This window comes from Dunckerocampus dactyliophorus, chromosome 18 (assembly GCF_027744805.1).
Source record: "Dunckerocampus dactyliophorus isolate RoL2022-P2 chromosome 18, RoL_Ddac_1.1, whole genome shotgun sequence".
NCBI lineage: Eukaryota > Metazoa > Chordata > Actinopteri > Syngnathiformes > Syngnathidae > Dunckerocampus > Dunckerocampus dactyliophorus.
The window spans coordinates 9,611,943-9,625,122 of NC_072836.1; the positions used below are offsets into that span (position 1 = coordinate 9,611,943).

Below are 13,180 nucleotides of genomic sequence, written 5' to 3' on the forward strand. Positions count from 1 at the left end.
GGAGCGGAAGCGGGAAAGGTGCTCTTTACAGTAAAAAAAATATAAAAAATAAAAAAAGGCGCATCTAATTCATAAAAAGTCGCTGTGAAATTAAGTATTATTATATAATATATGACGTCAAAGTATGATGACACACAAGCGTCCAAACCTTTATGAGACTGCAGGGTGTCTTTTTATTGCCGCTGATCAATTATTCATATTTTACACTCCTAACAGCATTTTGGTGTGCAACGGGAGTAATAACGTGTATAATTAGGGAGAAGTACACGAGAATAAAATGAATGTGAAAAGAGAACGAGTGAAAAGTGGCCCCTGGGGGACCTGGCGGGTGCCGGGCACCAGGAGCCAGCGAGTCCGCCACTCGCTCACATTCCTGCGGACTTGAGAGCCGCTGGACTCCGCCCCCTCTCTCGATGGTAGCAACAAGATAGCCAATAGGAATGCGGCGTGGTGCCTGGCAACAAAGCGTTACGTCACCACGTCCACCCCTTTCCTCCACACGCCAGATTGCGTATTATGGGATGTGCGGAATTAAAGCAGCGCTGGGAGGACGCTGCTGTTTGGGTCTGTCGGCGTGAATAAGACGAGCGCAAGGGGGTCGCGGACACACGGCGGCTCGTCATGGAGCTGTCTGCCGTCGGAGAGAGCGTCTTCGCGGCGGAGTCCATCATTAAGCGACGGATCAGACGGGTAGAGTGCTGTCTTTTTTATGGACCCCCTCCCTTTTTTTTTTTTTTGGTTCCGCCTGTTACGCAACTGTGTGTTTGCGCAGCAGCGACATGCAATAACCCGACTGAAGCTTTAACCTTATCGTGTCTCTCTGTGTGCGCGCGCGTGTGTGTTTGCAGGGTCGTTGGGAATATCTGGTGAAATGGAAGGGCTGGTCTCACAAGTGAGTACGCTCTCCATTGGAAATACATAGAGGGGGGAGGAGGACAGAGCCCCCTGGTGGCCCAAGGCATTACTGCATCTCAGGGCCTGTACTGTACACTAGTTGGAGCCATGTTGGCTTTTTTTTTGCAATGTTTTGTTACAGTCGGCACGTTGTTGTAAACATGCAATAAACCTTAATGTGTGTGACCCACGTGTCTTTCCGTGTTGCAGGTACAGCACATGGGAACCGGAGGAAAACATCCTGGATGAGCGTCTCTTGGCAGCCTTCGAAGAGAGGTGAGGACACAAAAACGAGACATTTAGTTAAAAATGCAGCACATCCATTGTGCACATAGATAGGACAATACTATGACAACCCTATTTATAATGGGGGGTTGCCATTGCTTGCCATACTAGCTCAAAAGTAGCAACATAGCTCAACTAGCTGTAGCATCAGCAAGCAAACCGATTAGCAAGCTGGCTAATCAGATTGCTAGATTGATCAAATTTCTGGATAATTAGCTAGTCATGCAGTCGCAATAGCGCTCAACTAGTTGTAGCATCAGCTACAATAAATACATATGTTTTGCTGACAAGTTAGCTCAAGTAGCTTTAGCTTGAGCAAGTCAATTAATTAGTAAAATGACTAACTAGACCTTGATAAGTTTGGCCATCCTAGCCATTACATAGCAATATATCTCAACATGTCTGGCTAATTTGTTAGCCATACAATAGTAATATAGCTCAAATAGTTTGTCAGCAAGCAATGGGTAGCTTCAGCAGAGTAAGCTAATTAGCAAGCTAGCTAATTATATAGACCTGGTTAATTATCTAGCCATACCAGCCATGAAATATAAATATAGCATAACTAGCTGTAGCAACAGCAACGTAATTAATTAGCAAGCCCAGAAATTACATAAATAGCCATTTAATTATTTTTTTTTAGCAGGATAGCTCACCTAGCTTTAGCATGAGTAAGCTAACTAATTAGCAAGCTGGCTAATTAGGTGTACAAGCCACAAAATAGCAATATAACTATGATGGGATGGATGTATAGATGGATAGCCGTTTTAAATGTATTTTACTCGCAACTCACAAGATAGCTCAGCTATCTTGAGTATCAGCAAGCTAATTAATTAGCACAAAATTGCAATATAAATCAACCAACTTAGAATAGGTAACTAGCTAACGAGTCATTTAGCTGTCGCCAACAAGCTAATTTATTATTAGATAGCTAGGTTTAGCATTAGCATGGTCACTAATCCAATAGAGATACTCACTATATATATTATACTCACTTAATTTGACTATTTTTGACCAAATAGGAACCTACTTGTTGTTCTAATTTTTTTTTTTTATCGTTTTCGTCCATAAGGGAACGCGAGAGGGAGCTTTTTGGGCCCAAAAAGCGAGGACCCAAACCTGAGACATTTCTTATGAAGGTTGGTTGGACCGTCTTCTCGCTCCCACCCCGAGAACTGTTACAAATACCTTTAAATTTTGTTGGTTAAAAGGTCAGACAAAAAAAAAACTTCAAAAAAGAACTGAGAAGAAAAAAGACCTCTTGATTGATTTGTTAGCATGTGCTTTGTAATTTTCATTCCTTTCTTCCCTTTCAATGAACTTTAACACGCTTTAACATTATGACAACCCTGCAGGCCAAAGCCAGGGAGAAAACGTACGAATTTCGACAAGAGCCCGTCCGGCCCATCCAGGTCTCCTACCCGGTCCCGGAGCCTGTCGTAACGCCAAGGGCCAGGGAGGGGTTGCGCACCGTGGTGCCCACCATATTCCCCCCCAGCACCGTCAACCGAGGGGAGAGCGTCCACCACCACTTCATCCGGGAACAAGAAAGGCTCGCCGAAGAAGCATCACCCCGGCTTCCCAAGAAGCGAGGACGCAAACCCAAATTGCGTTTGCATTACGAGCAGGATGAAGACTTTGCAGAACCCGCGGCAAAAATATCCAGACGCTCGGCTCATCGCGGTGCGGCGGAAACATCCGATCCCAGCCTGGTGCAGCTGACTAGAAGGTTCCAGGAGGAGACCACCATCACGCCAAAGTCCTGCAGCAGCAGCAGCGAGCAGGGGCGAGGAGGCAGGACTCGTTATTTAGTGAAGCACGCAGACGCACGCCGAGAGGAAGAACTCGGCGTCATCTGTCCACCCACGCCACGCGGCACGTCGTGGAACCCGCGCTTTAACAACATGGACACTGTGACCGTCACCGACGTCACCATGAACCTCCTGACTGTCACCATCAGGGAAAACTACACCGATAAAGGCTTCTTCCGCGGGAAAAGATGAAAAAAGACGGGTTTTGTCAATTAGGTACACTACAAGATCTGCTTTTTTTTGTTTTAAACTAACCATGCTCAGTTTTGATTGACACTGCTCGAGAGGGACCGGTTATTATAGCACGTGCATCCTGACGTGTCCTTATATTTCGTCCTGCTTGTCTTAAAAAAAAGAGTCGAAATATTAGAAACACCTCCCGATATGAACGCCGCTGTCCTGGCGTGCGGGTGTGGCTAACATTAGCGAGACCTGCATCGAATATTCAGCGTTTTTCAAATAACCGTGTTCGGGGTTTGATCGCCGCTGTCAGAGAGGGATCGGTTATTGTAGCACGTGCAGCCTGACGTCACCCCAATATTTCGTCCTGCTTGTTTGTCGAATCGAGGGAGTCTAATATTAGAAACACCCCCCCCCCCCCCCCCAACATGAACCGCCGTCGTGCTGTGCGAGTGTATCTACGGTGTTAAAAAAAAAAAGTCCGCATTTAAACAACCTAGCTCGGTTTTGAGTGACGCCGTTAGTGAGGGCTTAGTTGTCACGGCACGTGCGTCCTGACGTGTGCCCAACACTTCGGCCCGCTTGTCTCATGTAAATAAGGGAGTGGATATTAGCAACACCTCCCAATATGAACAATGCTGTTGTAGTGTGTCGTTGTACCTAACATGGACAAGATAAAAATAACCACGCTCAGTTTTGATGGGACACCGCCAGAGAGGCTTTAAATATGAATGAACACGCCCCCCTGCGGTGTTCCTAATATTTCGTCCCTCTCTTGCAGGCAGCCTAGCAGAATCCCCAATAGAAGCCCAGCGGTTGAAACCACTATTGGGTTGCGTATTACCTAACGTTGTGGCCTAACGTGTGAGCTAACTACTTACTAAACAAGCCTACTGTCGTCATGCTATATCTATATTTTTATAATACAACTTTCAAGCATCAGTATTTAATATTAATTCGAACCTAATTGTTCTAGGCTGTGTGATTAAAAAGAGAATGTTGTTTTTTTTTGCACAATTGTTTTGCTATTTTGGACACAATGAAAATACATTTTTTTTTTGATATTTTAATGTGCTTTTTTTACTTTTACATAATTACGATAATTCGTTTGTGTATGTGCCAGAAATGATAGTCTATAAACTACAATTCAAGTGCATTTTGCATGCTTTCCCACCCCCCCACTCACATTTAAGCTGCTGCACCACGCCGTTATTAACTTTAGATACTTTTGATATTTATTTCTGCGCAAAGCTGCAGTATTCATGTTGAACCGTTGCAACGTTTTAACTGTTCAGAATAAAAACATAAGACATTTGCTATGGTTGTGTTTACATGGCCCCGGCAACACAAGTGGTTGAAGTCATTCCCAGTGCTGAGAAGCTGGGACGCACGCAAAATTGATTAGTTTTTGCATATAAAATGCTCAATTTCAGATAAATCATTACGCAGGCCTTTACAACTCCCCCCAAAAATGAAAGTGATGCGTCTTTACATTCGATGCGAGATCCTATTTAGAAAGGCCAACATTTTTTGTAATTAACGCTTTATTTTTTCATATTTAACACTCGTTTGTGTCAGTCGACGTTTCGAAGTCGTTTTAAATGAGATTGGATAAAAATGAAAAGAAAATCGTCATTTTATAGAAACAACGTGGAAATAATCTGATGCAGTGAGGCAGCACAGGAAATCCATACATTTGCTCTACACCCAATGCTTCAAACTGCGCGTGAGCACGTTATAACAACCCCGCAGTGTTTAACGGCGTTGACTATTGCTGTTTTTGTTATGACAAAATCACTCATTTATTCCATATATGTTAATTCCTATAACTATTTAACGTATTGTAAACGCCTGCTTGTGGGGCCTTCACCGTGACCTGCGTGTTAGCGAGTTTACATTTACCACCACTAGAGGGCGCCACAGTGACACCTCCATTTACACAAGTGATCGGTGCGCATAACATGAATGCGTACATGTATTGTATATACGAATCATTGACCATCTTACCTTGCATGTTCACCCCCCGTTTTGTGCTTTTTGTCGGGGGAGGGGGTTGTCTTTGAAGCTGCAAACACACAAACACATGCACTTTAATCATTACTGCAGTGGAACATGATTACCTTTTTATTCCTACAGTCACTGTAAGTTCAATACATTCCTGTATGTTTGACTTCACATTTACTGGGCCATTAAGTTAAAAAATAATCATTTAAATTGACTATAGAATATCATTAAATGATTTTAAATGTTGTCAAAAACTGGGAAAAGTCGTACAGGCTATGAATGAACTGTTCTTTTAGCAATGCTATAATGCCAATATATCGTTATTTCTTATTCAGATTACAGTGCATTTAGAAAAAAAACAAAATTCACCGACCATTTCTAAGGCTGTGCGTGTCAAAGTTATGACGTATATCCTAAAAAGCAAAATGCAAGGCCTAAAAAGACTGCACAGCAATGTAAAGTTGCAGGAAAATAGAATGGAACCCTAATTCTAACACTATCGTTCCACGAAGTCGTACTGTGAAATAAAGTCATTAAAGCAAAAAAATAAATACTGTAGATTTTCCTGGTGGTTCTATATAATTTGTTCCACCAGGATTCAAACAATTCGTTCTAGAGAGTCAAATACAATAATAAAAAAAAGACTTTCTCAGTTGTACTGGTTTAAAAAGCAATTAACTATGCACGTGTATGTGCGCATGTGCGTGAACGCGCCTCATATAATGATCCCTGCTGCTGCTCCGCGGCTTTGCAGCGCAGAGGCTCCTCGCGGTCCACCACAGCCATGCTCTTCTCTTCTGTGGATTTTGGATGTTTTGTAGCGTGTTCGAGATGTTCTTGCACGGCGTGGTCTTCATGATCTACATTCTAAACCGTCAGCTGCGGCTTTGTGCGGCTGATTTGTGCAACTGGAGGGGAAGGTAAGGTCATTTGCACGAGTTACATGTATTACGCACCTAAATGCATGGCCCAAACGTGTCGCCTCCATTCTGCTTATTTGACTGTTCTGAGTCGCATAGTGGGGGGAAAAATCCATGATGTCATTGATTTACATATATTAAAAATATATAAAAGTTATCTGTGGTGGTTAGGCTTGATGTTGATTTGCTGGAAGGGACCTAAGGGTAAAAAAGTGTACGTTTTTTTGTTAAACAAACCAGTTTGCTCCAAAAATAATAATGCACATCACTTATTGACCCAGTAAAAGCTGTGAAAAACCTCATCCCAAATATTCTGCTTTGTACCTCTTGGAAATTATTACATATTTTTTGCGTTTTTCCCCTTTAAAAAAAATCAGATTATGTTAAAAAGAGCATAACAACATGGTATGGTGTGTGGTGCAATTTATCTGTTTCGGACATGCTTATGAAGTCACATTAAGGAACATCACCTGATACATCATTCAACATGTCCGAAAAGAAGCAGAGCTTATTTGAAATAGTATAACATTAGATTCAAACTATAAACAGAATAATAAAAAGCTTTCAGAAGTTGTTGAAAAGATGTGACGTGGTGGAAAAAAAATGTACACAATATATTTTGAATATACTGTTACGAGAGGAACCATTTTGGGACCTAAGGGTGTCACAAGATCTCGCGAGATTCAAACGTGACAAGTATCTCCTTCAGAAAAAAAAAAGTCCTGTGGGCACGAGGCCTGGGAAGATAAGAAATGAATCACACAATAAAATGTAAATAAGCTATATAATTTTGCCGGCCTCAATATATTGACGTGAATGCGTTTCTGTTTTCCTCATCACTCACATCATGTTTGTTCCATAGAACAACGGCATGAACGGTGTGAACCCTTTTGTCGGTCATACAGTCTCTTTGTCTCAGTGGGTGGATGCGGGCCACAAACATGTCGTACAAATTAAAGTAGTAGTTTGCGATATATTGTCATATATTTTTCAATGTTAAAATCTGGTATGGTCTTGTAGACCCAATCTCGTGTATTGTCTCTTAGTAAACGAGTGTAACTTCACTTTAAAAGGGCCTCAAAAGTTCAATCTAAATAGCCCAGAACGTTATGAGATTAGAGTTTATCAAGACAGGTATGTCAAAAACAATGATTTGTACTAGAATTATTCTCCCTTGTTGAATCCAGCGGTTTTCCAGCTGGCGTGGACACCAGGGTGGTCCTACAGGTGAAACTTCGCTGCACAGAAGGCTCTGTGAGGTGGGTCTACCCGGGCCAAGCTCTCAGGGTGGTGTTAGAGCCCAATCTCTCCTCCGTTAAGCGAACTACAGTCTGCATAAAACCATCCCCGACCTTCAGCGGAGCCAACCTGTTCATAGAACGGGATGGGACACTTGAGCAACTGGTCACGGACGGCAAGAGGGTGGAACATGTGAGCTGTTTTAGGGCAGAGGGACCACAGATGCCCGCTATCTACATCCAGACGAGTCCTCTGGGAGATGAACCGTGGAGTCGGCGGTGGATAGGTTTTAGATACGAGCTGATGGCCAATAAGAGTGCGGCAACCAGTCTGGGCCACACTGGTGAGTGCCTCTTGTTTGAATTCATCCATCAATCCATTCGTCAGCTGGAATTTTTCCACTTTTTTCCAGTTTTGTCACAGAATGAGAGGTCAACCAAAGTAACGGAACCTCTTTCACACAGAAAGAAATGGAAGATTCAGCATTTAGTCCTGTGTCTTTTACACAGAACCCTGCAAAGTGGGCTATTCCCCCCACAAGTGTGCACTTTGCACAGCGACACAGACGACATTAGTGTCTGGTGTGACATACAGTATAAAATACTTACTAGCATTGCTTTCTCACCAGCATTGCAGAAGACTGTGACACACAGGCGGCGTCCCAATTCTTAACCCCTTTTACACTGCCTGTCTTTGTGTGACCGACAGCGGCAACACAATCGCTTTCAACACAACAGGGTAGGGAACATGAATATCAGGTGTTAAACGTCACACCCAGACAGTGTTCCGGCTTTGATGCTACCTAAGAAGGCAAAACATTGCCAGGATGACATAGTCTTTCTATTCCATGTTGGTGCAGATACACAAAATAGTGGAAAAGTGCTGGCTTTTACAGGTGTCAAAAGGGTCAGAGGCAGGACATCGCCTGTGTGAAAGGGGTAATCCACAATGCTGATTTAACACCTAACACTACTCTTGCCCTGTTGTGTTGAAAGCAACTTTTACTGTTTTTTTTTTTTTTTTTTTTTAAGTATTAAGTAAAAATCATACAAGCTGCTGGATTGCAGGATATTGGCATTATCCAGCTTGACTGGGTTCTGTATGAAAGGCACAGGTGGATAAATGCTTTGTCTACTGCCTGGTGATATCATTTTGCATTAGCTGTGTAGAAAGAGGCTAATATCGTTTATTCTGTTCAGGGTGGTGGGGAAGCTGGATCCTATCCCAGTTTAGCTGTCTTAGGGTGAAAGGTGGGGTACATTCTGGACAGATCACCCGTCAGTCACAGGAGTGACCATACCTTGTGGTACCTGGTTTTCCAATGACGCTGTGGCACTCATGCAATGTTTTGCCATTCTTACAGAGGTTTACATGACTTAAGAATGTTTAATTGAAGTAAAAACCCATAAAGGTAATAGCCTGTATAATCTTTAAAAGGCAGCATCTGTTTTACTCCAGATCCCAAACATGCAGCTGCTGGTCAGCCTTGTGTTTTGTCTGGCTGTCTGCTGCTTTCCATCCCGGAACAAAGCACAGAGGACAGAGACCATCCGGGCGGCTGCAGGGCACCGGGCCAGAGAGGCCTGAATTGAGTGCCGCAAATAGTTTGCAAATTCCACAAATGCCTCATCATTGTGCGTGCATGTTTCTTAGCATTGATCCATGTGTGAGGGCTCAACCCAGTGGTGTCATTCTCAGTCTATAGAATACACAGCTATGGAACGGCAGAGTGGTTGACTCTTGCATTGGTCACTCCATTAGGTCTGTATAATGGGAGTGAAACGGTAGGTCAAGATGGAGAATATAGCGAAGCGGGCACACAACATTCCTTCATTTAACCTTTGGGTCTCTTGAATAGAGGTGGGATGAGTCTGATGTAAGGCCAGCATGAGATGTGACACTCCATCTATCTACTCTATCTAGGGTGCATTCACGCCATAATTCTTCATACTTTTCGGGGTACAATGGCTCATCAATGGGGGGGGCTTCAGCAAAGATGACCCGTACTTCTGTTTTTGATTGCTTTAACAGTTGACGCTCTCATATTGTTCCTCCACAGCCTCATGTCGGCCATGCAACGACACAGAGCTGCTGATGGCTGTCTGCAACAGTGATTTTGGTGAGTACACATGAACGATGACGGTAGCAGGGAAGGTGTTCAAATATGAAAAATGATAAATTAAACGACTATGTGAGCCTTTATTCGCAGGAATCAAACATGAGGCACTTGGGTCACAGGGTGCATTCTTAACCAAAAAGTCATGAGAAACTGTTTTTGTGGGTTCTTTCAGTGGCCCGCGGCTACATCAAAGCCGTGCTGCACGATCCTGATCGTCACTTGTCATTGGTGGAAGTGTTGGCGGTGAGGGTCCACTGGCAGCGTAGCGGTGTGTTCCAGCAGCAGGCACATTCAGATGCTTCTGGGTCACCCCGGCTTGTCCCTTCATGGCGTGGTCTCATCCGTGCACACGTGCAGTGTGGCGTGAAGGCCGGAGCCGGAGAGTTCCTTTTCACTGGGTCAGAACATTTTGGGGAAGCTTGGCTGGGGTGCGCCCCACGTTATAAAGACTTCCTGTCTGTGTACCAGACTGCGAAGGCGTCACGGCGGAATCCCTGTGACTTCCCTTTGGACTAGAGGACTCTTCCGGTGCTGGTTCTGTGGCCGAGCAACATGGCTGAATGCTTTGCTGGCTATCCAGGCTGAGAGTTGGCCTTTGTCTCCTCCACCGTTGGGCTCTTCTATGGGAGAGGAGCAAGCTCTTTGTGCCTCCACTGTTGTTCACTTGGCCGGCTCCTGGGCGACAATTGACCTCTGAACTGAGGTGGGCGGGAAGACTTTTGCCTGTGTGGCCATTTATAAGTGCCAGTTCAGCCGCTACATAAATGGAGAGATTGCTGCCTCCGCCAAGTTTGTGAACACAATTACAAAACGACACATTACACGACACACATTATGGCGCTAATCTGGATATAGGTGTGGATGCAATCATTTTTGGGTTCACACTGTGCACATTTTTCTAATTTGTTCAAAGAATAAAAAATGTGACTCTTCATATGATTTAGACATATATACAGATGGTGGCTAATAGGTTTCTTATCCTCTTGTCTTTGTATATTTGTTTGTGTTGCAGATCCCCCCCTATTGTATGTATTTTTCTAAGTGAGGCATAATATTGTCACTGTGTAATAAACACCATCTATTTTCATTCAAAGTATGAAGGAAAGTCATTTTTGGAAAAGAAAAAAAATGGTGATTTGTAGTTAATATTGGACATATGTTATTTCCTATTTTGTCAAATACACATTTTTTAAATAGTTAGCGCATTTTATGTATTTGTCCATCTTGTCCTCAGGTTGAATACTTTCATCACTACTAGAAAAACATGTTTTTTCCCCACATAAAAACAATAAACAATACTCTTCTGTGGTGTTTTCATTGAAAATAATTTTGTTATTCCAAGTATCTGACAAGATGAAGTGCTGCGAAGTTACGACTCCACGCCAGTTAGTAAAAAGCATAAATGAATGTAAACCCCATTTCCCATCACGTGACTCCTAATCTTATTTAGTGCACACTGGACACTCTCCATGTAACCACATTCTTGTGATAATAATAGTAGAGAGCCAAATCTCTGACTAAATCAGACATTTCTAAGACGACCCAATGGGCAGATGTGAGGAAAACCCTGGGATCCTCCCCCGGGAAGGGGCCTCACCCTTCCCGGCCAAGGGGAACAATTAATTGACTTTTAAAGCGTTGGCCTATTCCGGACCTCTCCTCGGCTGAGCGGCGCTCACAAATTGGTGTGTTGAACTTTTTATGAGGTCTAAATAGCGGCCAATGAAAGTGTAAATGACTATGCAGTGAATGGGGGCTGCACAATAGCCTTGCGGTGACAAGGTCCCTCAGCAGACATGACCATTGTCAGGGCTGATGCCATGGAGAAAACATCAGGGCTCATGAAGCACAGAAGCTGGATGGCTGCTTTTTTAAGCTGGTCTTATATAAACATGCAATATTTCTCTATTGTGTGCCAAATGGGAGATTGTGGTTGGCACATTGATAGAGAATTGGGGTACCTAAGAAAGAACTACACCCTCCAAGTGTGTAAACATTTAGCGCTCATGAACAATGAAGGCCACTCAGCTCTCTAATTGCACTGAACACTACAGCTAACATTTACTGTACGTTTCTCCACCATACTCACACTTCTAGAGTCAACATCCCTCCAAAAGGTCAACATCACGCATCACACTTTAATATTCTTTCTTGTCATACCAGTGTAAATAAAAAGTTAACCATCTGCATACCCAAATAAATGATAAACAAAAACTACTCACCCTTTGATGACACTTGACGTAGCATTTAGGGGAGTAAAGAGGGACACTTGTTGAAGGCCAGTGGGCTTCATGTATCACACTTTAATAATTACCCGTCATACCAGTGTAAAAAGAAGTTAACCCAAGGCACACTCAAATAAATGCAACCTGTAGCATTTTGGAAAGTGGAAAGGGAGGCTTGCTAAAGGCTAGTTGACTTCATGCATCGCGCTTTTTAATTCTTACCAGTCAAAGTGTAAAAAGAAGTAATCCGTTCTATAATAAAACCTGAAAATGATAATCACTCATGACTCTGGTGACACGGTGATTAACTGCTCGTGCTTGTGAAGAGAGTCTCTTCACGTAAAGATGTAGCCGGCTTATTCTTTTTGTATTGTAGCAGCCGGGGCAGATGTAAGCTGTTCCATTTCTGGTGGTGGTTATGCTAGGTACCCTTCTGTCGTGGCAATAAAAAAACAATGAAGTTGGGCTTTTATGACATCATGCATGATGCCGGTTTGACCTCTGCGGTTTTGTGCAACTTTAAAGACATGTTTTGGTCAAACTACAAAGTATATGACTTTTCAAATTTAGATTGAAATCTTTTCATGTACCTAAATGCTCTCTGTTAGTTCCAAATATGAACATTTCTCTTAACATGACTTCTCCAGAAATCAATATATAAATATAGTATATTCTTCATATTTGCTTTAATTAAAATGGAGTGGACCTATTGGCCATTCTGATCAATATACTGCAACAACAGAATTCCGGGTTGACTCTCCTCCCCTGGTGTTGTCCCAGGAGGGCGCTCCCCGCCTTCCCCTCTCTCTCACCCTCATTTCAAATGTCTAAACAAAATATAACCTCTCCGCAGGCTCCCGAGACCTCGCAATTCTCATCTCTGGGAATTCCAGCCGGCTTTCATGGGGATGGAAGCCCAGGAGGCCTCGGCGGCGAGCATGCCGCATGACTCACCGGCAGGAGTCCACCCTGGCTGGGAGGTAATTGGTTTATCCCGCCGCCTGGTTCGCTTTCCCATGTGGGCCACTGCTGTGTGGAGGCCCGGGGGTACAATATGAGAACAGCGTGAGACCCTCCAGTGGGGAGTGTCCATTGAGTTCTCCTGCTATAGAGAGATGATGTAGGAGCACAAAGATGGAGCAAAGATGTCTTCTTGGCTTTGAAAACCTTGTTTTTGACTGCTGGCTGCATTTGGGGTTGAAAGTGAGAAGTAATTGAGTTTTGGCCCAAGTTCAAAAACCACTGAAGGAGAGTTCCCCCCATGTTCCCAACCATGTTCTCATGGTTTTAGAATAGAACATTTCCCTCACATGTCATGGTAGAAAGCAAGTCAGTGACCTACAGCGCCTATAAAATGTATTCACCGCCTTAGATATTTCAGTCTTTTATTGCTTTCATCAATGAAGTAATTGTCAAAGTAATTTGGCTTTTTTGAGAGAATTAGCACAAAAAAAGGGAAAGCCAATTTATTTATTTTTTTTACAAATTTGTGTCATATGTAATTAA

The 13,180-nt window shown here is 43.2% G+C and overlaps 2 protein-coding genes across 2 annotated transcripts; both read left to right on the plus strand.

Moving 5' to 3' along the window:
* Positions 1–483: 483 nt before the first annotated feature.
* cbx8a (chromobox homolog 8a (Pc class homolog, Drosophila)) lies at positions 484–4,466 on the plus strand. Its single transcript, XM_054758958.1, has 5 exons — positions 484–690; positions 849–892; positions 1,105–1,170; positions 2,249–2,315; positions 2,532–4,466. Exons 1-5 carry the CDS (start codon positions 622–624, stop codon positions 3,177–3,179), a joined length of 894 nt encoding a protein of 297 aa, XP_054614933.1. The 5' UTR covers positions 484–621; the 3' UTR covers positions 3,180–4,466.
* A 216-nt stretch (positions 4,467–4,682) lies between these two features.
* LOC129170860 (meteorin-like protein) lies at positions 4,683–10,598 on the plus strand. The gene is made up of 4 exons (XM_054758957.1): positions 4,683–6,091; positions 7,279–7,673; positions 9,390–9,449; positions 9,622–10,598. Exons 1-4 carry the CDS (start codon positions 5,982–5,984, stop codon positions 9,963–9,965), a joined length of 909 nt encoding a protein of 302 aa, XP_054614932.1. The 5' UTR covers positions 4,683–5,981; the 3' UTR covers positions 9,966–10,598.
* The last annotated feature ends 2,582 nt before the right edge of the window (positions 10,599–13,180 follow it).